The sequence below is a fragment of the Barbus barbus genome (assembly GCF_936440315.1).
Source record: "Barbus barbus genome assembly, chromosome: 43".
NCBI classification, from domain to species: Eukaryota; Metazoa; Chordata; class Actinopteri; order Cypriniformes; family Cyprinidae; genus Barbus; species Barbus barbus.
This window is the reverse complement of record NC_136721.1, coordinates 16,804,718-16,828,879: the sequence shown is the minus strand read 5'-3', so window position 1 is coordinate 16,828,879 and position 24,162 is coordinate 16,804,718. Positions and strand designations below refer to the sequence as shown.

The 24,162-nt window shown below is 38.0% G+C and overlaps 1 protein-coding gene across 1 annotated transcript in view; it reads left to right on the top strand.

Annotated features, from left to right (window-relative positions):
* Positions 1-24,162, top strand: part of LOC306862055 (breakpoint cluster region protein-like) — a 78,786-nt gene that overhangs the window by 42,605 nt on the left and 12,019 nt on the right. The window contains exons 5-9 of the mRNA XM_079404653.1: positions 6,881-6,988; positions 10,006-10,066; positions 10,330-10,382; positions 12,170-12,310; positions 23,969-24,090. Of these exons, the coding sequence (XP_079260779.1) occupies positions 6,881-6,988; positions 10,006-10,066; positions 10,330-10,382; positions 12,170-12,310; positions 23,969-24,090 (485 nt within the window). The remainder of the gene's footprint in view (positions 1-6,880; positions 6,989-10,005; positions 10,067-10,329; positions 10,383-12,169; positions 12,311-23,968; positions 24,091-24,162) is intronic.

The following is a 24,162-nucleotide window of genomic DNA, read 5'->3' as shown; positions in this document are numbered from 1 at the left end:
TGTAATCAGAACCTGCTTTTTAATTTAATTGTAAATTGAGAATCTGATTTAGAGTAAAGAATTTTATTCTGATCATAGTGGAACGCTTCAACTGTCTAGTCTCTTTCCACTTTTGTGCCCCATGTGGCTGAATAAGAATTAACATTTATCTCTAAATCAGGAAATCCTAAATGAATCATTTATGTCCCTAGAGTGACACACAATGTCTGGACTGCAGGAAAATCACATCTCAATGCTGCCTTTTTTCACCCAGCCACTTGTGCAGATACTATAGTGTGTGCTTTGTGTCTCGAGGAGAGGCTATTAATAGTGCCATTCGAAGATTGTGTTCTCTATCTCTGCCCCCCCCCTGTTCTTTTCCATTAAGTTCTTTCCTCACGTGACTCTGCTGACTGTTAGGGAGGCAGATAAATCCCTCCTCGGTCTGTCCGGCCAGCGCACTCAGGAGTCATATTCCACATTTATTTATCTTTCAATTTTCCCCTTCATTATTCCCCACTTTCACCATCCCACGCTTAATAAACGGAAGCAGTTGCCAAGTTGTGTTTTCTCCCAGAAGGTGTTGGGCTTTCCTCAGACAGTCAGTTAGTCAGTCAGGCAGTCATTTTGACCGGAGGCTATTTGTCACTGATCCCCTCACCCTCTCCTGCGTCTATTAACAAGAATCTGGAGGCAGGAGGTGAGGCAGTGCTCGAGGAGGCAGCCTCCCTAAAAAGACACATGCTCGCAGCAGGAGAGACACACGAAGATGAAAGAACATGAGAGATATAGTCAAAGCCGGTGATAGAAATATCTCTTCCTTCCTTGTTTCTTCCTTCCCAACGGCTCATGTTGATTAAGAAAACGCAATGCAAATCATGAGCAAAGTCATTACGGGAGTCTGCATGTCTGAGGTGATGTTCGATGTCCTGCTCCGCTGTGAGAAAGATGCTAATATTCCTGCTCACTTGCATTAAATATTTTGCGCCTGTCGCTGACACATGTATGTAAATTCTCTGGAGACTGTTCTCCTAGCAGCCAGAAATTTTCTGTGACCTATTTAAACATTGTTAAATGCACAGAGCAGAGGAACATGCTTTCATCTTCATATGGTCATGTCATCATGAGGAAGTGTGTCGAGGCTGAGAGGATGTGAAAACTGCTGTGCTGAAATCTCTGTCAAGCTGTCTCAACCAGCTGACGTATCAACTTTTTAGTTTGTCTGACACGTTTAGATGCATCTCAACCTTCTCAAAACAGCCTTAGCATACAACTTCTCTGTATTGGCATACTGAATAAATGGACTGGTTATGTGTTATCTGAATGAGGAATATCATCCTGTCAACACCGCGTTTGAGAGCGTTTGTAACCATAACCAGTGTACAAAAAAAAAGTCCTGCTGATCAGTACTTTCAGCTCTTTCTTTTTATTTTTTAAATGTACAAAAAAAATCCTACACTTTTATTTTTACGCACATTTCAAATATCACAGTTATTAGCTGGGTTTCCATTACAGATTTGCGTAAAACTTTTGCAATATTTTATAAATGATGATAAAATATCCTATCTGTCTGTCTGTCCATCTATCGGTCTGTCCATCCATTCGTTCAAGCTTCAGACCTCAAACCTACTGTACTATAAACAGGAGTATCCTTAAAAATTGGCGAGCCAAATGGGATCAGTATAGTACAAATAAACTTCACCAAATCAATCCTGTGGTTGGTGGAAATGTTATGTGCATTTTTAAAATCGGTAGGACCAAATTATCTATACCCGTTGTCAAATAGGCCATTCCAGACCTAGGTTTTTGTTAATGAATGAAGATCCTCTTTAATGCCCTTTATGCCAAAGTCCATTATCTCTGACGCATATTTTGATGGACTGTGATGTCTTGAATTTCTCTGGGACCCATTACTTTTCAGTTGATTCTTATAAAGATTTTTTTTTTTAAATCAAAAATAATCTTTAAAAAGAATTTATAAAAGTTTTTCATTTATTTTTTTCTATTTTTCATTTGTTTCTCTGTTTCTTTTTAAGTGGTTTCATTGTCTGAATAACCAGGCTTCCATCCAAGGATTTTTTTGCGAAAAAATATTTAGCGCTTTAAAATATTTACCATAGCTGATGGAAATGCCAATTATCGATTTAAATTTCTCATGTGTCGACAAAATCTTTTTCCGTTTAACTTTAGCGCATAAATTCCATATCGATATTTCAAATGTCGCAAAAATTTGTTTGGAAACACTTGTCGTGGCCTAGTGGATAGAGAGTTGGACTTGTAACCTGAAGGTTGTGGGTTCGAGTCTCAGGTCCGGCAGGGATTGTAGGTGGGGGAGTGAATAACCAACACTCTCTCCACCCTCAATACCACGACTGAGGTGAGACCCATGAGCAAGGCACCGAACCCCCAACTGCTCCCCTGGCGCCGCAGCATTGGCTGCCCACTGCTCCGGGTGTATGTTCACTACTGTGTGTACACTTGGATGGGTTAAATGCAGAGCACAAATTCTGAGTATGGGTCACCATACTTGGCCACACACCACTTCCCTTTCCCTTTTTGTCGAGAAAAGGGGCTTTAACGCAAATAAATGTGGAGTCACATGACAGAATTAGCCTATAGGCAGCGTCCGTGTTCATGGTGTTGCTCAGGTTAAAGCACCGTTTCCCTGTAGTTCAAAAGCGCATTAAATCATATTCATATTATTAAATTGTATCTAATTTTTTTTTCACATGGTAAGAAAAAGATGAGTTACCTCTCAAACATACTTATCTTAATTTGGTGTTAGTAGGCTAGCCTACGTTTACATGATTATTATAATTTTTTTTTTACAGTGCACTGTTCAGTTTAAATAGCCTGTAGCGTGCCTTTTAGCTTGACCACCATAACCCCGTGATATTATGCCAAGCACATTTTGTTTTACATATTGGAACGTGAAGTACAAAAGGCTTGTTAGCTTCTTATATTTTTATTCTTGTTTTGTTCTGAGTTCTTTCTACCGTTAAAATTAAATGATTTGTTGTGGAGGGGAAATAAAATATTTTTTTAATGTTTCTTCAATATTTTTGGCTGACTGTATTTTATTATGACATGAACAGCCAGGCTGCGTTGTGGAGGCTATGTTTAACGGCGCGTGAGGCGCCGGCACGATCGCTTGTTTGTTTTTTTCCTTGTAAAAGTGGAAACAACTTGCACTAACCTACTCCTTCATTTGTGGTCATATAAGAGTAAGACATTATTCAAAACTATTAAAAATATTTATTTTATTTGTGTACATTCACAATAAAAAACAAAACGTACTTTTGTGAAATAAAGGAAAACTGCCGCTTTCTCAAGAGTGCATCACAAAAATGAACCGAAATTCTGCATATAGGCTGCTAATTGTTGCAGTTTTTTTTCTTTCGTTTTGTTAATTCATTATTTATTTAGAAAAATATATTTTGCATATGGGCCTGTTTCTTTTATATAATAGCTTATGTTTTTCTCCGTTCTCAGAAGCGCTGCAGGTGCGTGAATCCTCACATTCATGTTGTTTATGCTGCTTTTTGCGTGTATAAAATGAATCCCTGGAAAACTAATTTAGGTATTTGTAATGGGTCAAGCCACCTATCAATTTAAATTGAATTTAATTGTAATTTAACATAATTTTGTCGGTTAACGGTTAATATGGCTTAACGACCGCCAGTTAAGAGAAATAAAATAACCGGAATGAACATTCCTATTTCCTATAAACGTTAATCAGAAAAATTATAATAATACAACTGCAACTGTTTATGATCATTGCTTGATTACCAATAGTGGCCTATCTATCTAGTCTATAACAAAATACAAAAAAAAAAAAAAAAACTCATGACACTTAATAAAAATTATTTTATGTAGTCCTGTACAATTTAATAGGCTTTTTTTTGTTTCAAATGGATGAAGAACAGCTAGCCTAGCCTATAATTTACGCAATAGGATAAATCATGTATGGAAACAGCTCAAGGGCAACATTTTTTTGCGATACACCAAAACTTATGCAACAATTAGTTTTTTTAGGGATGACATCATGACGCACACCATTTTATCGGTAAAAGGCCAGTTGGATGGAAACAGGCTGTAGACAGCAAATTTCGCCAAAAAATTTTTTTAACACATATCTCTGTGTTGATAACAAAATCTGGATGGAAACTTGATTAATGATTCACGTACAGTACACAACATTATGAACAATTTGTATCCTTCAAATGAAATAATGGGCCTCATTTATCAATCTAACATAGAAAGGAGTGCAGATCTATTAACTTTGTAACTGCAAACAATTACATTAACTTATATGTATATTAAATGCCAGTAAATACAAGGAAATCTTTACAAAAAATAAACATTATTTAGCCTATTTAGTTCCTTTCACTCCACAACAAATCCTTTACATTTAATGGTATTACAGAACAAGAATGACAAAATAAGCAGCTATAAAATTATATATTAAACTATAATATAAAAAACTCACACTGTAGGCTAATGGCATTTATTATAAACAGTACACAAACGTCAAGCAAAACTGAAACAGCATTGGGCTCACGAGTGTCTCTCATTTGACATATTTGCAGCATGACTTAACAAGACTTGTTTGGGCACTTAAGTTTATAGTGGACCTTTTAAAATAAACAGTGTAACTTTTATGTTTGATTGACCTCGTTTTAGTTTGATGATGAATGGCTGAAATGTCAAGCAACTAGAACTAATGTTGTGTGTGTGCATGAGGTGTCTGCGTGATCAGATGGGTTTCATAAAATAAAGATATAAAGAAAAGAAATACAATGCATTGAGTTTCACAAAAACGAGTGTAGCTGCTATTCGCACATATAAAGCTAAAGCCCTGAAAAAAATGACATTCTAATCCTACTGGTTAATGATCGACTAATGAGCTTGGGTTGTTGGTCAGGAAAGTAGTCTAAATGAACAAAATTCTGTCATTATGCAATTCTCCACCAGATTTACTATGCTGCACTTGCCTACACGAGCTGAGACTAGATGTGAGATTTCATTGGATGCTCACGTCCATATTGATAAATTCCAAGTTTTGTGTAGAAACGACCGTATGCCCATTTTTCTGTTGTATGTTCATTTCGTAAATGAGGCCTTTCATAGTGTCTTCTCTGACTACGGTCTTTTAGTTTAGTTGGTTTCGTATGTTTTAAACACATTTGAAGTTACTTCAGTCTATTTACATTTCAAAATTTTCAGTTTCTTAAGCTTAACACATCCCTTCACAGCGCTCAGCCACGGTTTGACTCGACCCAGCATGTGTTGTCGTTGCTTTATTACGGTCATCATCCCGCTCCACGCTGTAATGAGGTTGTCGCAGAGTAAATTCCTGTCCGCCACGCTGCAGATAGATTCTGGCCCGGAGCGGCTGTTTCTGCTCAGCATGGAGAGGATTGCACACACTGCGAAAATGACTTCACTTGTGGTCTCTTTGGCTTGTGCAAAATAAAAGATTTATCCACGGATGTACCACCAAACCTGGATGGGTACCAATGGGGTCACTTGGGGTTGTGGGGTGAAACTGAAGTATAACTAAAGTCATACAGGTATGGAATGACATGAAGATGAATAAATCTCCACTTTGGAATTATAAGGTTCTATCTGCATTCTGAGCAGTTTTGAAAGCTTCAAAGATTTTGCATTCCATATGCTTTATACTTTTTTTTTTTTTTTTTTTTGAGCTGACAGGAAGTGAAGTGGGAGAGAGAGGGGGCGGGGTCAGGAAAGGTCAGCAGCACTGTATGTCGGCACACTGCCCATGAGGCTATAGGTGCTGACTGAACCTTTTTGTTTTCTCAACAAAAAAAAAAGTCTGAAAAAATATACAACTAAGAATAAGTCACAGAATAAGAATATGTAAATAACTAAATTCTGACAAAAATGTCAGATAGAACCTTATAATTCTAAGGTAACAAAGTAACAAAAACATAGGGTCATAAGGGCAAAAACTTGGTAGAAAATCTAATCTAAACCTAATAAAATGAAAATGTAAAGCTAAATTACTACAGATTACGACTGTTTGAAGAAATCGAAAACATATTTTACAGTATGGTTGAATATGTACTCTTAAACTGTCAAATCCACATGGTCAGTCCAGATAGACAAATGTTTTAGCTAGCTCAGCTCCAGTTTATTTATTATCATGCATATACACCCCTTTATCATCTAATGTACACTGAACAAAATTATAAACTCAACACTTTTGTTTTTGCCCCCATTTTTCATGAGCTGAACTCAAAGATTTAAGACTTTTTCTATGTACACAAAAGGCCTGTTGCTCTCAAATATTCACAAATCTGTGCCTTAGGCTGGCCACAATAAAAGGCCACCATCCACCATAAATAGACAAAAGTCTTTGATCTTTGAGTTCATCTCATGAAAAATGGGGGCAAAAACAAAAGTGTTGCTTTTATAATTTTGTTCAGTGTATATTTGTGTTTTTGAGAGATTAATTGAGCTGTTTCCAGTGAGTGGTTTACAGGATGGCTATTGAGTTTGGATGGGCTAAATCAGATTTTCAAATGTGCTTTTTACAAGCGCCAGCCGCACACATTAATTGCTCACTGTAGAGTTGGCCTCTGCTGCCATGGCAACCTCTGTAGGCTCTATAGCCACGCACAGCAACGGCACAGCTGCTCCTGTGGCGATGACACTGTCCCGTCTGTCCACCCCATGTCACCAAGGCGAGCCCATGCGTGCATCTCACTCATTACTGATAGTGTCGCTGTTAGCCAGAAGCGGGAACTGTCATCTTGGATATGCTCATAAATCTCAACAGTTTGCATCCTACTGTTTTAAAGTCCACCATACATGGGCAACAAAGACAAAAAGATGCATGAGTGGATATGACTCACTTTGTTTTCTCTTCCTGTAGGCTAGCCAGCTTGGAGTGTACAGGGCCTTTGTGGATAATTACGAACTCGCTGTGGAAACCGCAGAGAAGTGCTGTCAAGCAAACACACAGTTCGCAGAGATCTCTGAGGTAATGCCTGCTGGAGTGCTCAAGGTCTTGTTATTCTAATACGGACACAGATACCTCTATGAATCCCCAGCTTAGAAGGAATAGAATTAGTACCCTATGAAATCTGTTTTATTTCTTCCCAAATTCTGTTTTTGCCATTTTAATATTTCTAGACTCTGTTTTAATGGTAATATATTAAATTTTGTTCATCAAAAAGCATGTCTAATGAACTGAAATCATGAAACTTAGACAATTTAACAGCAATTGAATAAACGTTTAACAAAAATTAAATTAAGGCCCTGAGAAATTGTTTTTTTGTGTTTTTTCTGTAATTTCTGTTTTCCATTAATTTTCTGGATTCCATTTTAATAGTTTCATTAAATTTTAATAATCAAAAGCATTTCTAAATAATTGATTTTATAAAAAACTAATTTATTTATTCAGTGTTGTGTATTTACATTTTTCTGGTAAATAAATTAATATTAATTAATAATTAATATAAATAATTTTATTATCATTACATGAAGTAACCTAATATATTCCTGTACAGTTTCTAGAAGTTACACCGAACTTTTCATTTTGACGGGTTGTTAAAGGAACACTCCACTTTTTTTGGAAATAGGCTCATTGTACAACTCCCTAAGAGTTAAACAGTTGAGTTTTACCGTTTTTGAATCCATTCAGCCGATCTCCGGGTCTGGCGGTAGCACTTTTAGCTTAGCTTAGCATAGATCATTGAATCGGATTAGACCATTAGCATCTCGCTCAAAAATGACTGAAGAGTTTCGATAATTTTCCTATTTAAAGCTTGAGTTTTCTGTAGTTACATTGTGCACTAAGACCAACGGAAAATGAAAAGTCGTTCCGGCGTAATAATCAAGGAACTTTGCTGCCGTACCATGGGTGCAGCAGGCGCAGTGATATGACGCAGCACCTGAAAGTAGTCCCCAGCTATATCATAACTAGTTACCTAGTTGGGGACTACTTTCAGGCGCTGTGTAATATCACTGCGTCTGCTGCACCCATGGTATGGCAGCAAATTTCCTTGATTATTACGCCGGAACTAGAGTATAGTTCCTAGCCATATCAGCCTAGAAAATCGCAACTTTTCATTTTCCGTCGGCCTTAGTGCACGATGTAACTACAGAAGAGTCAAGTTTTAAATGGGAAAATTATCAAAACTCTTTAGTCATTTTTGATGACCAAATGCTAATGGTCTGATCCGATTCTGATCCGATCTCTAGGGGAGTTGTAAAATGAGCCTATTTCCAAAAAAAGTGGAGTGTTCCTTTAAGACCTTTAAGTTTCTCTGTTTATATGATATGACCATAGTTTTTCTCAAAAGAAACGGCAAAACGCTCATGAAGTGACTTTCAGAGCAATTCTAGAGATTATGTTCATGTGTTCATATATTGTAATGTTAATGTAGATGCACATAATGTTACATGCACATAAACGAAACTGCGTGTCTGTGCCATTCATTCATACAGAGACATGCAGGATTCATATTTAAAAAGTATTTTGCGGATTAATATTCGCAGACACTAGTCTCTGTCGTGTTTTGTTTTAAGTGAACTGACCTACTTTTGATTTATTCATCCAAAATTTGGTAAATTCCGTGACATTCCGCGTTATACAGTAAATTCCATTTTTATGACTGGATTCCGTGATTTTGTCCTCGTTTTCCAGATTACGGAAATCATAGGGACCTATCCACCTTATTTTTCAACGTGGAAGTAAGCCGTTTTCTGTCAATGTGCGAGACTTTTGGTTCATTAACCGCTTTAGGGAAATAACAAGAAGAATAACAAAGTGCAGTAAATGGTAAAATGGTTTGCACTACAACCCAGTGTGTTCATATTTTGGATAATACGTTAAAATAGTATGGTAAGACACACCAGTTTGAATATCAAAAAAAAATAGCTGGAGGTGGGTGACACTGGAAGCCAGACACATTAAATTTACAAAAATGTCTACGCCCGCACTTATAGGAAAAATAAGGTGGATAGAATCCCGTATCATAGTTGATACTGAAATGTAATGATTCTTGAGACCAATTTTGATAGCAAAGCCAAAATATTTTTTTGTTATGGACAAAGTACCAGTATTTTTATCATCCCTAATTCAGGCTTATTGTATTGGTCTAAAGTTGGAAAACAAGAAAGTGGAATTGTTGCTTCAACAACTTCCAATCAGATCTACTTTGATGCATCCTGCCATCAAAGAACCAGTAATTTCCAGCTTTTATGCGGGGCTTTACCTGCCGCAATCCTCCATGGGGTCACTCAGAATGACTGGTTAACCAGAGAGACCAGGATAGCAAATCTAAAAGTGGTGTTCAATGCTCTTCAGAGTTCAGAAGGAGATTTTATGCCTTGCTAAATGTTTTGGAGAGAGGGTGTCTAGAATAAAATCTACATGATGATGCTCATCTCGTCCCACTTTATTCCCCCTACCAGCCGTTGTCATGCCAACTTCTCTTTACACTTTGGATATTCCTCCCTTCTAGCACGACCAAAATTGAGCATTAGGATAATTGTTTGTTTGCAATGGCGGGGGTAGACAATTTCTAGTGGGTTTTAGAACATATTGTCACCAGTGTAAATCTTGCAATAGGAAACATTTACTTAGTGCCTACCGTATGTAGATCAAATGTGAAAAGCTAATTTATTAATTTAGTCTCTGCCGAAAGGGATTCTTTCAATATACAGAGAATAAAGGAGAGAGAAGTTGAATATACACCATAACAGAATAAGTACACAGTCAAGTATTTAACAGTAAGTTTTGTTTATTTTTACATGTAATGTTTGGACTATCATGTGCTATTTACAAGTCTGATAAGCTGTACAATCTACATAGCAATCCATCTACATAACCAGCTATCATTTGTCAGAGGAATATCTGCTGTAATATGGGGAAAATAGTTGTTCTGTAATAGAAATTTGATGTTCTTTATGAGATCACATTTACCAGCTCTGCATGATGGTGTGCACTTCACAGGTTTATTGATCCTGAGTTTGTCTCTGATATCTCTGCAGAGTCTCAAGGTCAGGAGCACCAAGGAGTGCAAGGACCTGACAGCCAAATACTCACTGGAAAGTAAGAAACAGCAGGATTGCATTTATTGTTTTCATATTATATGGTCATTATTTTATCTGTAGTATTTTCTTTGAACTTAAGTGTTGCACATTTTGCTCTCAGCATGTCATGTCGTTGCTTCTTTTAAATTCAGTTGCATAAAACCCATTGAGTGGGTGGATTAGATAAGGTTTCAAACATCGGCATTTGAGCCTGCAGTATGAAAGTGGCTCTTGTGAATAATCGCCCACTGTGTGTGTTCTCTTCTGTCTTGTCTTTGCCAGCTCTGCTCTATAAACCAGTGGACAGAGTGACCCGGAGCACACTTGTTTTACATGTGAGTAAAGTTTATCATATTTTCTTTATGCATTAGATAAATATTTATGTTTATCACTTACTATTACTATTGCTCATATTTAGGATACGTTCCAATCGCAAGATAGTGCCTTGGGAAGTTTACTTTCCACGGCCATCTTAGGTGAGATTCCACGTTGCAAGGAGTGTACTTAGTCCAAAAGGACTGTAAACAACATAAGGAACAAATGCATATCCGTGCATCCAGTGCAAACCAGAAAACGTGAAAAAGAACAACCCAGTAAATCTGTCTCTACAAGCTTGTGAAAAACGAGCCGCTCAGATTTCGCTCCCCCTGTTACGTAGAAAGGGGAATTTATTATTATATTATGGCCAATTAATCTGCAAGTTGCCACTCACGGTGCCGCCATTGTGTTTTCACAAGCGACAACAGTTTGTACCAGTTCTAACGCCATGGTGAAAGTTCGAGCAAAGCATGCTTACTGTTCTGTCTTTGGCTGCACTGAAAAGCACAGAACACTGTTTGGAGTCCCAGCCTCAGAGGAGACAAGAGAGCAGTGGATTTATTGATTTGTTTACTGTATATTATGCTGCTGCCACACAGATCTAATATAAACATGCGATTTCTTTCCCAGCTGTTTACCTTCAGACATAACCAACTGTTTTTGTAACTCATGTTTTTCTCATAAACTTGTGTGTATTTGACCGTTTAAGCACAATAAGACATAAAAAGAAATTTGTTTAGTATATTATATACATGCTGTGTGACAGCTGTTTTTACTGTGTGCTTCGGATGTGTGCACTCAGAAAACCGTATATCAGAATTTTAAAGTAATATGGAGTATCTGAGGAACCAACTGTAAAGACAGCCCTATTCTGCAAAAGAGGACAGGGAGCAGCAGCTCATTTGCATTTAAAGAGATGTGTGGTCTTTTGAGCTGAAACTTCACAGACCTGAGACTTATGTCTTGTAAAAAGGAGAGATAATAGGTAGGCTTGGGCGGTATCCAAATTTTGATACCGTCAAACCTCCTCCCTGTTTTACCGTGAATAATAAAAAAATTATGACGTAAGGCTCAGACAGCGTCACCAAACTGTTGGCTTGTGCCTAAACCATTCAGAAACTGAATACCAAACACTAATACTGAAACAATAACAAAATAACATGCACAACAATATTAACAGCTTTTATTAGCAACAAATTGCAGTTTATAAAAGTGCAAATACAACAGTCAAACAGAATTAAATTAACATAAACATCCAGAACAGTTTTCGCGCAGAGACGCACACACGAATCAATTAAATTAAATCTGAACTCCGGTCCATCCTCGCAGCAGTGAGTGGATGGTGGTTTCGTATATGCGACCTTAGGTTCGAGGCATTTACGTCTCTTCCGGTCACCTTTTTGTTGCACAATTTGCAAATTGCCTCGTCCGTATTTACCGCCTCTCCCTTCTCGTTCGGTCGAAACCCAAAATACTGCCAAACTGCAGAAGTTGTGTTCTTTTTCGAGACCAGGTCACTTGGTGCGCGACTCGCCATCTTTCCCCCTCTCTCTCTTTCTCCTCCACGCTGTCACGTGATGACAACCACGCATACGCATTTTTAGGCATTAAATAAATTATATTTAATATTTAATCCTTGTCTCCTATATAAATGCATTGTTTTTTTTTATGACGGTATAACGGTATTGAAACTGATACCGTTGCTATTTTTAGATCCCACGGTATACCATATTACCGCCCAAGCCTAATAATAGGTCTCCTTTAAATCTGTTTTTTGGTTGAATGTTTGTTCATTTTTATACAGGATCTTCTGAAACACACACCTTCCAGTCACCCAGATTACCCCCTCCTTCAGGACGCCCTCCGCATCTCACAGAACTTCCTGTCTAGCATTAACGAAGAGAGCACGCCGCGTCGCCAGTCCATGACGGTGAAGAAGGGAGAGGTGAGTGCAGAAACCCCTCCTTCCTTCCATCTTACCCCTCTCCCTCTCTCATAAGTCTTCCATCTTGTTTACGATGGAGAGTGTTTGTCAAAAACATATTTTTAAAGGGCACAGAAATGTCAAAATTCCAGGTCGCACATGTGCAGGTGCCCTGAAGCCATCCAGCCAATGAGCTCCCATCAGGATATACAGCCAGTCATTTCCATCCATCTCAGAGCCAACCCACCCTCTGCTCTCCGCACAACCTATCCTTGGGCGACTCTGCCTTCTCTCTATTTCACACTAGCATATACTCTCTCCACAGAGGGTTTATGCTATAAATAAAACATCCTCTATTTGTTACTGAACTCTTTGCTGCATTTGAGTTGTTTGTGCTCAGATCTAGTGGGATTTATTTTTAATCATCTCTTCGGTACATGCTTACTAATTGTCTTGAGTCATGATGATGTCATTTGTTAAAGGCGGTAAGAAAGTACATACCCTCGCTGACCCTTAAAGAGAATTATCTTGGGAAGATACAATTTTGTTTTCGACACAGAGACTCTTTGTGCCGCCTCCTTCATTCCAGCAATGTGGCCTCAGGAGAGTGGCAGATGAATTGTTGCTGTGTGTGATTGATGGTGAGCAGCGCTTGCGTGTAATTTGCCTTAATGAGCCACCTCGCTCTGACTCCCAACTCATTGATTATTCATAAAAGGCCATCTTGTGTGGAGCAGGCTCCGCCTACTTCGAGTAAACAGTGAGGAGGAGTTTGCTACTGCTCTCTACGCGCCTCCCGCCTTCCTCCCTCAGGCGCATGTGGACGGACCAACTGATCAAATATTGATAGTGTGTGCATGAAAGGAACTCATGGAAATCAATGTGTTGTTGTGGAGCTTATTGTCTTTCAGTCCAGTCTGAGAAAACACAAGCCTTAGTTTACTTTCCTCTTGTTTTTATAGTTTCTTGATGATTTAATAACCATGATTTCTTTATTAGCTCGGGCCTGCATCACTAATAGTAAGAGACCATGATTATTAAACTTTGGTATGTAGCATCCGGCACTGTTTAGCTTGTAGCATTTAAAGCGTATCTATTTTGTTTGCTTATAGGTTTTTTGGAATAGCATGTTTTACTTATTTACACAAAATAGTATAGTTTTTAGCCATTTATTGGTTTCCTGCAATAACATAAAAATAATTACTGGCTTATTGGTATTGGCTGTTATTTTTATATCAGTGTATTTCTTATTGTTTCATTAATTTGTTTCATTTAGTTATTCTAGAGATGCATCTAGCTTGAGCGGAGAGGTACAGTATGGTGCCCTAAGCTTACTTCTTTGGTTGATGCCAATGAACAATGATCTCATTATTTAAGAGTAACTTCAGAACTGATATCAGTGGGCAGATGGAAGCATTAGCATGATTGTTCAGGTCATGGTTGCGTTGATTAGCTATGGGCTTCTAGTGTTACCCGTGCTGGAAACTGGAGGTATGCGGGTGAGAGAGAGAGAGAAGAAATTCAGGGTGGCCCCAGAGGCCTGCACTAGCTGGGTCGAAGCCACTTAATTAAAATGCAAATGAACCTGCCGATTTCACAAAGCAGCTTTCAGTGTCTGCGATACATGTGCACGCAGCGATGTGTGATGGGCTTTGTATGTAGCTGCTGCACACATGTGACATTGCAGACTGTGTACGCACACACACTCATTAACATAAACGCACAGAAGCAATCCAAACATGCTAATGCCTGAATATACACATCAAATGTATATGAATACACAACCTGATGATCTTGGGTACCTTTAGGCCAGAGGTAATTTAAGCACATAAAAATTTACTTAATTCTTTATGAACAATGTAATGCTGTCGGGGATATGCCTGTAATACTAATAAAAGTAATCATTTTAAGTAGCTTGTTATGTTAAGAAGGCTAAAAATGTGCAACCCAGAGGGCTTTCTGTCTTTACCACACAAACACAAACTGTATGAGCCGCTCCGTTTTTTTATTTTGAATGGCTGTGTGTTTAATTTTCAGTGGTTTCAGTCTGTTTGTAGTGGGTGATTATGAGATATTGCTATTGTCATGTTTGTACTGGAGGCAAACTGTTGGAAAATGTCATCTGATGTGCTGAGACAGATCATTTGAGCGTCTCGTCTTTTACAGAGAGGAAAAAAGCACATTATGTTCACTGTAAGATACTGGTATACATTGTACAAGTGTTTGCAGAAGAAATTTAAGATGCCAAGCTTTTTTGTTTTGGGTCGTGTGTGTGTGTGTGTGTGTGTGTGCGCGCCCATGTTTTGCAGGGTGAAGAAGAAAGAGAGAGGAAGAGAGGCTTTGCATTTCACCTACAGTGAGATTGTTCTGGAAATGCCAGTCATGTAAATGCTGATATATAGGGCTCTTTGAAAGAAACACAGTTTAGTGTCTGCTGCTGGGTGCATGTTTTTATTGTATTGTTGTTGGTTGGATAGAAAGTATAAGGGAGGGAACAGCTTATTACATAAAGTTAACCAGTCAGCGAATGAGAGTAATCATGGCGGAGACGGAGGAAAGCAGTCGCTCGGCAGGTGCTGCTGCACCTTTCCTAAAACAAACTGGGAGACCGCCAGATGATTTTTTCGCAAATGGAATTTCTGCATCTTGGAATTCACGCATGAAACGCACTAAAACAGAGAACTCATTACATCTCTGGGTAACTCTGTATGTGTTGTTTCTTCTACTGACACAATTGTGGGGAACTCGTGAACGCGACCGCCATATTTTGCTGCAGGCCACGGCGCTCGCAAACATAGTCGTGCCAATGCCACTTGCTTCATGGTGCCAATACACCATATATTCAAACGTTTTAAATGACGGGCGAGCATGTACCCGTAGTGCGCTGCGCGAGCGGCGCTGCTTCAGAGGGATGGTACCAGCAAGTCGGACTCGAGGATATTCTGTCTTTCTCTGCACGGTTCTGCTTCTATGTGGGGATATTCATCTAAACCCCGGGCCTGTGGATTATCAAGATCGTGTGGACGCTCTACAATCAGCTGTTTCCACTCATGGGGTGGAAGCGCCGCTGACCCATATTCAAGGCTTCAGCGTGGGAAAACGAGGTAACCCCCTGACAAACTCTGCTCCTAAGTTCTTTCCTGAGAAAATATTAACATCAGTGATCCATGCTAAGCCAGCAGCAATTGCAAATACTGCCGCCTTACTTAAACAGCAGCAAATGAAACTGTTTCAGACTGTGAATCACGCGAGCGTGCTTTGGAATCCGAAAATAAAGCCGAAGGGCATTTTCGGAGGACACTTAAACATCCGCAGCATTGTTTCAAAGACTGAGCAGATTGAACATTTGTTAACGGACTCAAATCTTGATTATCTTTGCTTAACGGAAACTTGGTTAACTCCTACTATTCCCTCTTCTATTGTGAAAGTGTCGGGATACACTTTGTATAGACGTGACAGAAACAAGGGTAAAGGCGGCGGCGTGCTGATTTATGTAAAAGATCACATCCAAAGTAAACAACTGGACATCAGTGATTGTAACTTGGAGTGTGTGGGGACTACTATTACTTTATCTCCTCAAATGACTTTCTGTGTATTAGCAATTTATCGACCTCCTAAAGCTACTAATGATTTCTTTATGTCTCTTGGTAACTTACTTAAACAATGTGATGGAAAAGAAGTCATTCTTTTAGGTGACTTTAATTTAAATTGGTTTGAGAAATCATGTAGAAACAAACTTAAAGAAATAACACAACCTTTTCAAATGACACAACTATTAAGTAAACCAACTCGTATAACAAGATTTTCTCAAACCTTAATAGATTTAATATTGACAAATAAACCCGAGAGAATAATTAAAACTTATAATCTAATCACAGGCATGTCTGATCACAATTTAATCCTAGTAGCTAGAAAATTGATAAAAACAAGGTGTAAGAACGAAAATCCAATGAATAGTAAAATGTGTATTGCATTCATTCCAAAGAAAGATTTACAACTGGTTGAAAAAGATTTAAAACAAACAAAGTGGGCAGACATCCTGGAGAAAAAATCTTGTGAACAGGGCTGTCGAGATCTTATGTTTGCTGTAAATAACATCATAAGCAAATATACAAAAAATAAGCAAAGAAAGCGACATGCAAAACGAAATCTGCCATGGTTCAACAAAATTATTTGGGATATGATGAAAAAGCGAGATTTGGCGCTAAAAACATTTATAAAATCAGGACTAACAACGGATCGATTTGCTTTTACAAGTCAAAGAAATAAAGTTACAGCTGAGCTTAGAAAGGCCAAAGCCAGTTTTTTTCTTGAAATCATTAGAAATGCACAAGGTAATAGTAGAATGATTTGGAAAACTATTGATAAACTGATTGGAAAAGAAAAGTCAAAATGTGAGAATATTCAACTCAATATAAATGGAAAAGTTATTGATGACTCTTTTGCAATAGCAACAAATTTTAATGAATATTTTTTAAACATTGTCCAAAAACTGGCTCAAAATTTTCAAATTGTTCATTCCCCTCTTATAATCAGTGATAAATCTGATTTTAATCTTGGCTCAATAACTAAAATTAAAGTTGAACAAATAATTACTGTACTAAACAGCAGCAAAGCAAAAGATATTTATGGACTCGATACTTCTTTTTTGAAACAATATAAGGACATCTTCTCTGATCCGTTGACAATAATGATCAATCAATCGATTAGTGAGGGTATTTTTCCAGCAGTCCTAAAACCGGCGATTGTCACCCCTATATTTAAGTCTGGAAACAAACATGACATGAACAATTATCGTCCAATAAGCATCCTCCCAGCTGCGTCAAAAGTGCTCGAGAAGACGGTGGCGGAGCAACTTACCACCCACTTTGACTCACAATCTCTCTTAAATCCAATGCAATTTGGTTTCAGACGGAAATACTCAACAGACTCTGCCTGTTGCTACTTCCTGGAAACTATCAGGGCATATGTGGATCAGGGAAGGGTGGTGGGAGCAGTCTTCCTTGATCTGCGTAAAGCTTTTGATACTGTCAATCACCAGATACTTTACAGTAAATTAAAACAATATAGTCTCTCAGAGCACACCCAAAACTGGATAAGATCTTATTTGAGTGACCGACATCAGTGTGTACAAATTAATAACATCCAATCTGCGTTTAGAGCCACCTCGATGGGAGTACCGCAAGGGTCCATTTTGGGACCCTTGCTTTTTAGCATCTATATAAATGACCTCCCTAGAGTGTGTTCGGACGTTGACGTAATTATGTACGCTGATGACACGGTGATCTTCACTTCTGGGGAAAACGAGCTGGAGGTTGCTGACAAATTATCAAAAGAGATGCAAAAAGTTGCAGAATGGTTGCAGACGTCCTGTCTGACTTTAAACGTAGATAAAACGGTTTCAATGTTTTTTTCAAATAAACGTAAATTACAACTAACTCAAGAAATTCAAGTTAATGGACAAAAAATTAAAAATGTAAATGAAACAAAATATTTAGGTCTGATACTTGATTCGAACCTTAGTTTTAAAAGTCACATAAAAAAACTTGGTAATAAATTGAAATTTAATTTGATGAACTATAAACATATCAGAAATTCATTAACTATGGAAGCCTCAAATATATATCTTAATACTATGATTGTCCCACATCTTCTGTATTGCATGTCTAGTTGGTCTCAGGCGTGTAAAACATCGTTAAAATTACTTGAATCATTATATAAAAGGGCCATAAAAATTCATGATAAAAAGCCTCGCCAGTACCATCATTGTAAAATACAAAGTAAACACAACATATTGAGTTTTGAAAACCTCATTAAATATAATCAAATTTCTGCTCTATTTAAAATTATCCATAACATCGCTGCTCCCCCTTTGAGAAAATTTGTCACACTAAATTCGGAGAAAATTTCTAGAGCCACACGGTCGACAGTCAGAGGAGAGTGCAGTGTTCCCAGACGTAGAACCACATATGGCCAACAAGCGTTCTCTTATAAAGCAGTGAGCCTTTGGAATACTCTTCCAAACGAAATTATTTCATGTACAAACTATAGTACTTTTACACGCCTGACCAAACAGTGGTTATTATTAAAGCAAACCTGTACACACTGAATGTCTGTGATATGAATGGTGTAAATTGTGAGTAAGTGAGTGATAAATTCCTGAAGTGGAGAGTATTTTTATGATGTGAGTGAAGTAATGCTTCCATGTATTATTTTGTATATATTTTATGAATTTGTGTAAGTATAATATCAACCTGTCCAGGGACTGCGGGTGGAAATTAGCATTTTTTGCTATAACCTGGCACATGACATCTCTTCTTTTTTAGACTAATGTTTTTTTTGTGCATTGTCCCTGATCAAATAAATAAATAAATTCAAATTCAAACAGCTCACTGGCCTTTTAGAGGATCTTTCTGCACTGTATGTTTTAGCCTGATTTTAAGATAATATTTTTTCACTACCAGTGGGACAAGAATCATGTACAGAGTGCCTCATCTTCCCTTTGATTAATAGCTTGTGGCAAAGTGAGATCTGCGAAAGTTCCTTCAAGTCAACTTTTTACAATACAAATCGTTGCAAAGCAGCTCTACAAGGAATTTAGTTTCCACAATATATTTATATATTGCAGAACCTTAATATATTTAACTTATGGCAAAATTTGTTAATTCTGTATGTTGTCTGAGCTTTGGCATCCTCTGAGGTCCTCTGAGGGGTTGGCATTATCTTTTCTCAGGTGTTCGGTCATCTCAGATCATTTAAGGGTTGGATCCAGACTGAAGCTTCTGTAATTCCTAGTTACCACGGGATGTGGTACATTTGATCAGATATAACTGCAGTACAAGATTATAAGATGCATTATGTGAATGCTTGGCTAAAGAGATGTGTCTTTAATCTAGATTTAAACAGAGAAAGTGTATCTGAACACCGAACGTTATCAGGAAGGCTATTCCAGAGTTTGGGAGCCAAATGTGAAAAAGCTCTACCTCCTTTAGTGGACTTTGCTATCCTAGGTACTACCAAAAGTCCAGAGTTTTGCGACCTTAGAGAGCGGGTTGGATTGTAGCGTGGTAGAAGACGAGTTAGGTACGCAGGAGCTAAACCATTTAGGGCCTTATAGGCAAGTAATATTTTGTAAATGATACGGAACTTAATAGGTAGCCAGTGCAGAGACTGTAAAATTGGGGTAATATGATCATATTTTCTTGACCTGGTAAGAACTCTAGCCGCTGCATTTTGGACTATCTTTAGCTTGTTTATTGAAGATTCAGGACAACCACCTAGCAGTGCATTACAATAGTCTAGTCTAGAGGTCATGAATGCATGAACTAGCTTTTCTGCATCAGAAACGGGTAGCATGTTTCGAAGCTTGGCAATGTTTCTAAGATGGAAGAATGCTGTTTTTGTAACATGGGAAATATGATTTTCAAAGGACAATTTGCTGTGTAATATAACACCCAGATTTTTGACTTTAGAGGACGTAACAGTACATCCGTCTAGTTGCAAATTGTAATCCAAGAGATTCTGTGTACTGTTTTTTTGGTCCAATAAGTAACATCTCTGTCTTATCTAAATTTAATAGGAGGAAATTATTGGTCATCCAATCTTTTAAATTTTTTACACAATCTATTAGCTTAGTTTAGAAGTTTCATCTGGTCTTGAAATATATAGTTGAGTATCATCAGCATAACAATGAAAACTAATCCCGTATTTTCTAATAATATTACCAAGGGGCAACATGTATATTGAAAATAGCAGAGGACCTAGGACAGATCCTTGTGGTACTCCATACTTTACTGGTGATAATTGAGATGACTCCCCATTTAAATGAACAAAGTGGTAGCGATCGGACAGGCAGGATCTAAACCATCTTAAAGCCTGCCCTTGAATACCAGTATAGTTTTGTAATCGATCTATGAGTATGTCATGGTCTATAGTGTCGAACGCAGCACTAAGATCAAGTAATACTAGCAATGAGATGCAGCCTTGGTCTGAAGCAAGAAGCAAGTCATTTGTAATTTTAACAAGTGCAGTTTCTGTACTATGGTGAGGCCTGAAACCTGACTGAAATTCTTCATAGAGATAATTTTTTTGCAAGAAGGAGCACAATTGAGCAGAGAGAACTTTTTCTAAAATTTTAGACATAAACGGAAGATTTGAAATGGGTCTGTAATTTGCCAGTTCATTAGAATCTAGTTGTGGTTTCTTAATAAGAGGCTTAATAACCGCCAGCTTGAATGGTTTTGGGATGTGACCTAAAGATAAGATGAGTGAATAATATTGAGAAGCGGTTCTTCTGCTACAGGTAACAACTCTTTCAGTAGTTTAGTGGGTACAGGATCTAATAAACACGTTGTTGGTTTAGATGCACTGATAAGTTTATTTAGCTCTTCCTGTCCTATAGTTGTAAAGCACTGCAGTTTTTCTTTGGGTGCGATGAAGGAAGCTAAAATACTAGACGCAGTAGAATATACATTTGATATTGCATTTCTGATGTTATCTATTTTATCAGTAAAGAAATTCATAAAGTCATTATTATTAAACTGTGAGGGAATATTTAGATCGGGTGGCGTCTGTTTATTTGTTAATCTAGCCAATGTGCTAAATAAAAACCTTGGATTGTTTTGGTTATTATCTATGAGTTTGCGGGTATGCTCTGCCCTGGCAGCTTTTAGAGCCTGTCTATAGCTGGACATACTGTTTTTCCACACAATTCTAAAAACTTCCAAGTTAGTTTTTCTCCATTTGCGCTCAAGATTACGAGTTTCTTTCTTGAGAGAATGGGTATAACTGTTGTACCATGGCGCAGTACGTTTTTCTCTAACCTTTTTCAATTTGAGGGGGGCAACAGCTTCTAATGTATTAGAGAAGATAGTGCCTATGTTGCTAGTCATTTCGTCTAGTTCATGTGTATTTATGGGTACACAGAGCAGTTGAGATAAATCAGGCAGGTTATTTGTGAATCTGTCTTTGGTGGCTGGAACAATATTTCTGCCCGGAGAATAACGCGGAGCCATATAATTAATATCAGTAATACGCAGCATGCACGATACAAGGAAATTATCAGTAATTATCACTTTGAGGTACGATATCTATATCGGTAAGATCAATTCCATGCGATATAATTAAATCTAGCGTATGATTAAAACGATGAGTGGGCCCAGTGACATTTTGCTTGACTCCAAAAGAGTTTATTAGGTCAGTAAACGCAAGTCCTAACGCATCATTTGTATTATCAACGTGAATGTTAAAATCTCAGACAATTAGCACTTTATCAACATTAACCAATAGATCTGAGAGGAAATCTGCAAATTCTTTTAGGAAATCTGTATATGGCCCTGGTGGTCTATACACAGTAGCCAGAGCAAGAGACAGGAGAGATTTCTTTTGTATTTCTAACAGTGTAACATTAAGCAGAAGTATTTCGAATGAGTTAAACCTCCTGTATCCTGTTTTCTGAGTAACATTGAGAATATCACTATATATTGTTGCAACACCGCCGCCACGACCAGTCTGACGGGGCTCATGTTTATAACAGTAGCTTGGTGGAGTAGACTCATTTAGACTAAAATATTCATTTGGTTTCAGCCAGGTTTCAGTCAGGCAGAGTACATCAAAATTATTATCTGTGATCATTTCATTTACAATAACTGCTTTGGGTGTGAATGATCTAATGTTTAGGAGCCCACGCTTTAAAAATAGTTTTTGTTCATTTATTTTGCGTTTTTCTGGTTTAATCACAATCATATTTTTTCTAGATCCTGCATTAAATTTATATTTTGACCTCGCTATTTGGGGAACAGACACAGTCTGTATAGATTGGACAACGCAAGTACTTCTATAATTTAAGTGGGTAGAACAAAAGTCATCATAGCAGTTATTTGAGAATTGGCTTACTAGTGATGTTGTCCGACAGGAGTTCTGCTCCGACTCTGCTGGGGTGCAGGCCATCAGCACGGAAAAGCCTAGGACGCTCCCAGAAAAGATTCCAATTATTAACATCCTTCTTTCACAGTTATGTCACTAGACACTATTATTTTCTGTAAACATGTCGCCCTCCCTTCTTTTTCTTCTTTTCTCTTATGAAGAGTTCAGCAAACAGGTTTTAGATAACCTCTTTGGAAGTGGAATGTGCTTCCTGCATGATTCCCCTTTGAAACCAATATAATCTTGGTGGTGTGGGAGCATTTGGAAACATTGTGTTTCCCAGGATCCCGTTTCAGTATTGCTGAGTGCGATCTTTTGAGCACAAACAGCTCTTTGAGTCTCTGCATTCACTACTGGATTCATCTATCCCGTTTTAAGACAGTAACCATCTGCTTACACAAGACCCCACACATTAATTTACTGCCAAAAACGGCTGAGCTGAGGAGAAATAGGCACCGTTAACTGCTGATTGAACTGTTTGCATTGACTAAATGATATAATTGCTCTTCCTGTTGGTAGAGATGTGGAAAGAGGCTCTTTTCTCTGCCGCTGCAATTCTGTATGCAGAAAATGGAGCCATGTGGAATAAGAATCAAATTTTTGGCGGTGCCATAAGCTGAAATCAAGCCATTACACTTTGTTCTGGAAATGCAATGACGCACAACATGGCTGGCATGCTGGGAGTTTTGGAATGAGTATGCGGTGACTCTTCCATCTCTTCTGTGTCCCCAGCTACAGACAGCACATCACACACACACACACAATGCTGGGAAATTCACTCAAGCATCCAGGGATACATTTTTGGATGAGTCAACGGCAGTGATGATGTTGCATCAAAAATGAGTTATCTTTGAATGTGGAGGTGAGTGGAGCCAGGTTAGAGCGTCTCATTGGATGAGATGCTTGTGATATCATCTTTTGTTTCCCCACTGCAGAGGTGACGTGTTGCTGTGGGAGCACTGATGCGTGACATGTGGCCGGGGGCTATGTTATGCACATATGTGTGTGTTTTCACACATTAACCATTGCTTAGGCTCACGGGACTATCACTTAGCATATGATCTGTGGACGGAGTTACCTGTTTCAAAATGTCCTCCCAATTTTCTCATTTCATAAACGCAAAGAAGACTCAACACCAGCTCACTGTTCTTTTCAGAGAGTTGATGCCATGTTTTTGGAAATAGAGTGGGTCTGCCCCCTAGTGGCACTTCTCACCAAAACAAGTTAAAAATGTTCTGTTATATTTGACTGTATTACTGTAGCATTACATTATATTTTGAACTTTGTGTGTGTATAAATATTTGAAATGTATACTTTTATTCAGCAAAAATTCAACTGAGCAAAAATGATTCTAGGTGATTCTAGTTTTTTTTTAACCTATTTATCAAAGAATATGGAAAAAAAAGTAGCATGGTTTCCACAAAAATATTAAGCAGCACTGTTTTGTACACTGCACTGATAAGAATAAGAAATGTTTCTTAAGCAAAAAATTAGCATATTAGAATTATTTCTGATGGATCATGTGAAACTGAAGACTGGAAAAGGCTGAAAATTGAGCTTTGTCATCGCAGGAATGAATTACATTTTAAAACAAATTAAATTAGATAAGTTATTTTAAGTTCTAATAATACCAACCCCAAACTTTTATTTTTAAAGTTATGTGTGTGTGTGTGTGTGTGTGTGTAGAGAGAGAGAGAGAGAGAGATAAGATATGTCTGAATTGAAATTTGCCTACATTGTTTTTGTGTATGACAGAACCGTCAGCTGTTGAAGGACAGCTTCATGGTGGAGCTTGTGGAAGGGGCTCGGAAACTACGCCATGTTTTTCTCTTCACTGACCTCCTGCTCTGTGCCAAACTGAAGAAGCCGATTGGAGGGTAAGGAAAATCTCTTTGTTTCCTCTCTCCCATCTTCTCCTTTCATTTCTGTCTTTCCTTAATTCTGTCTGC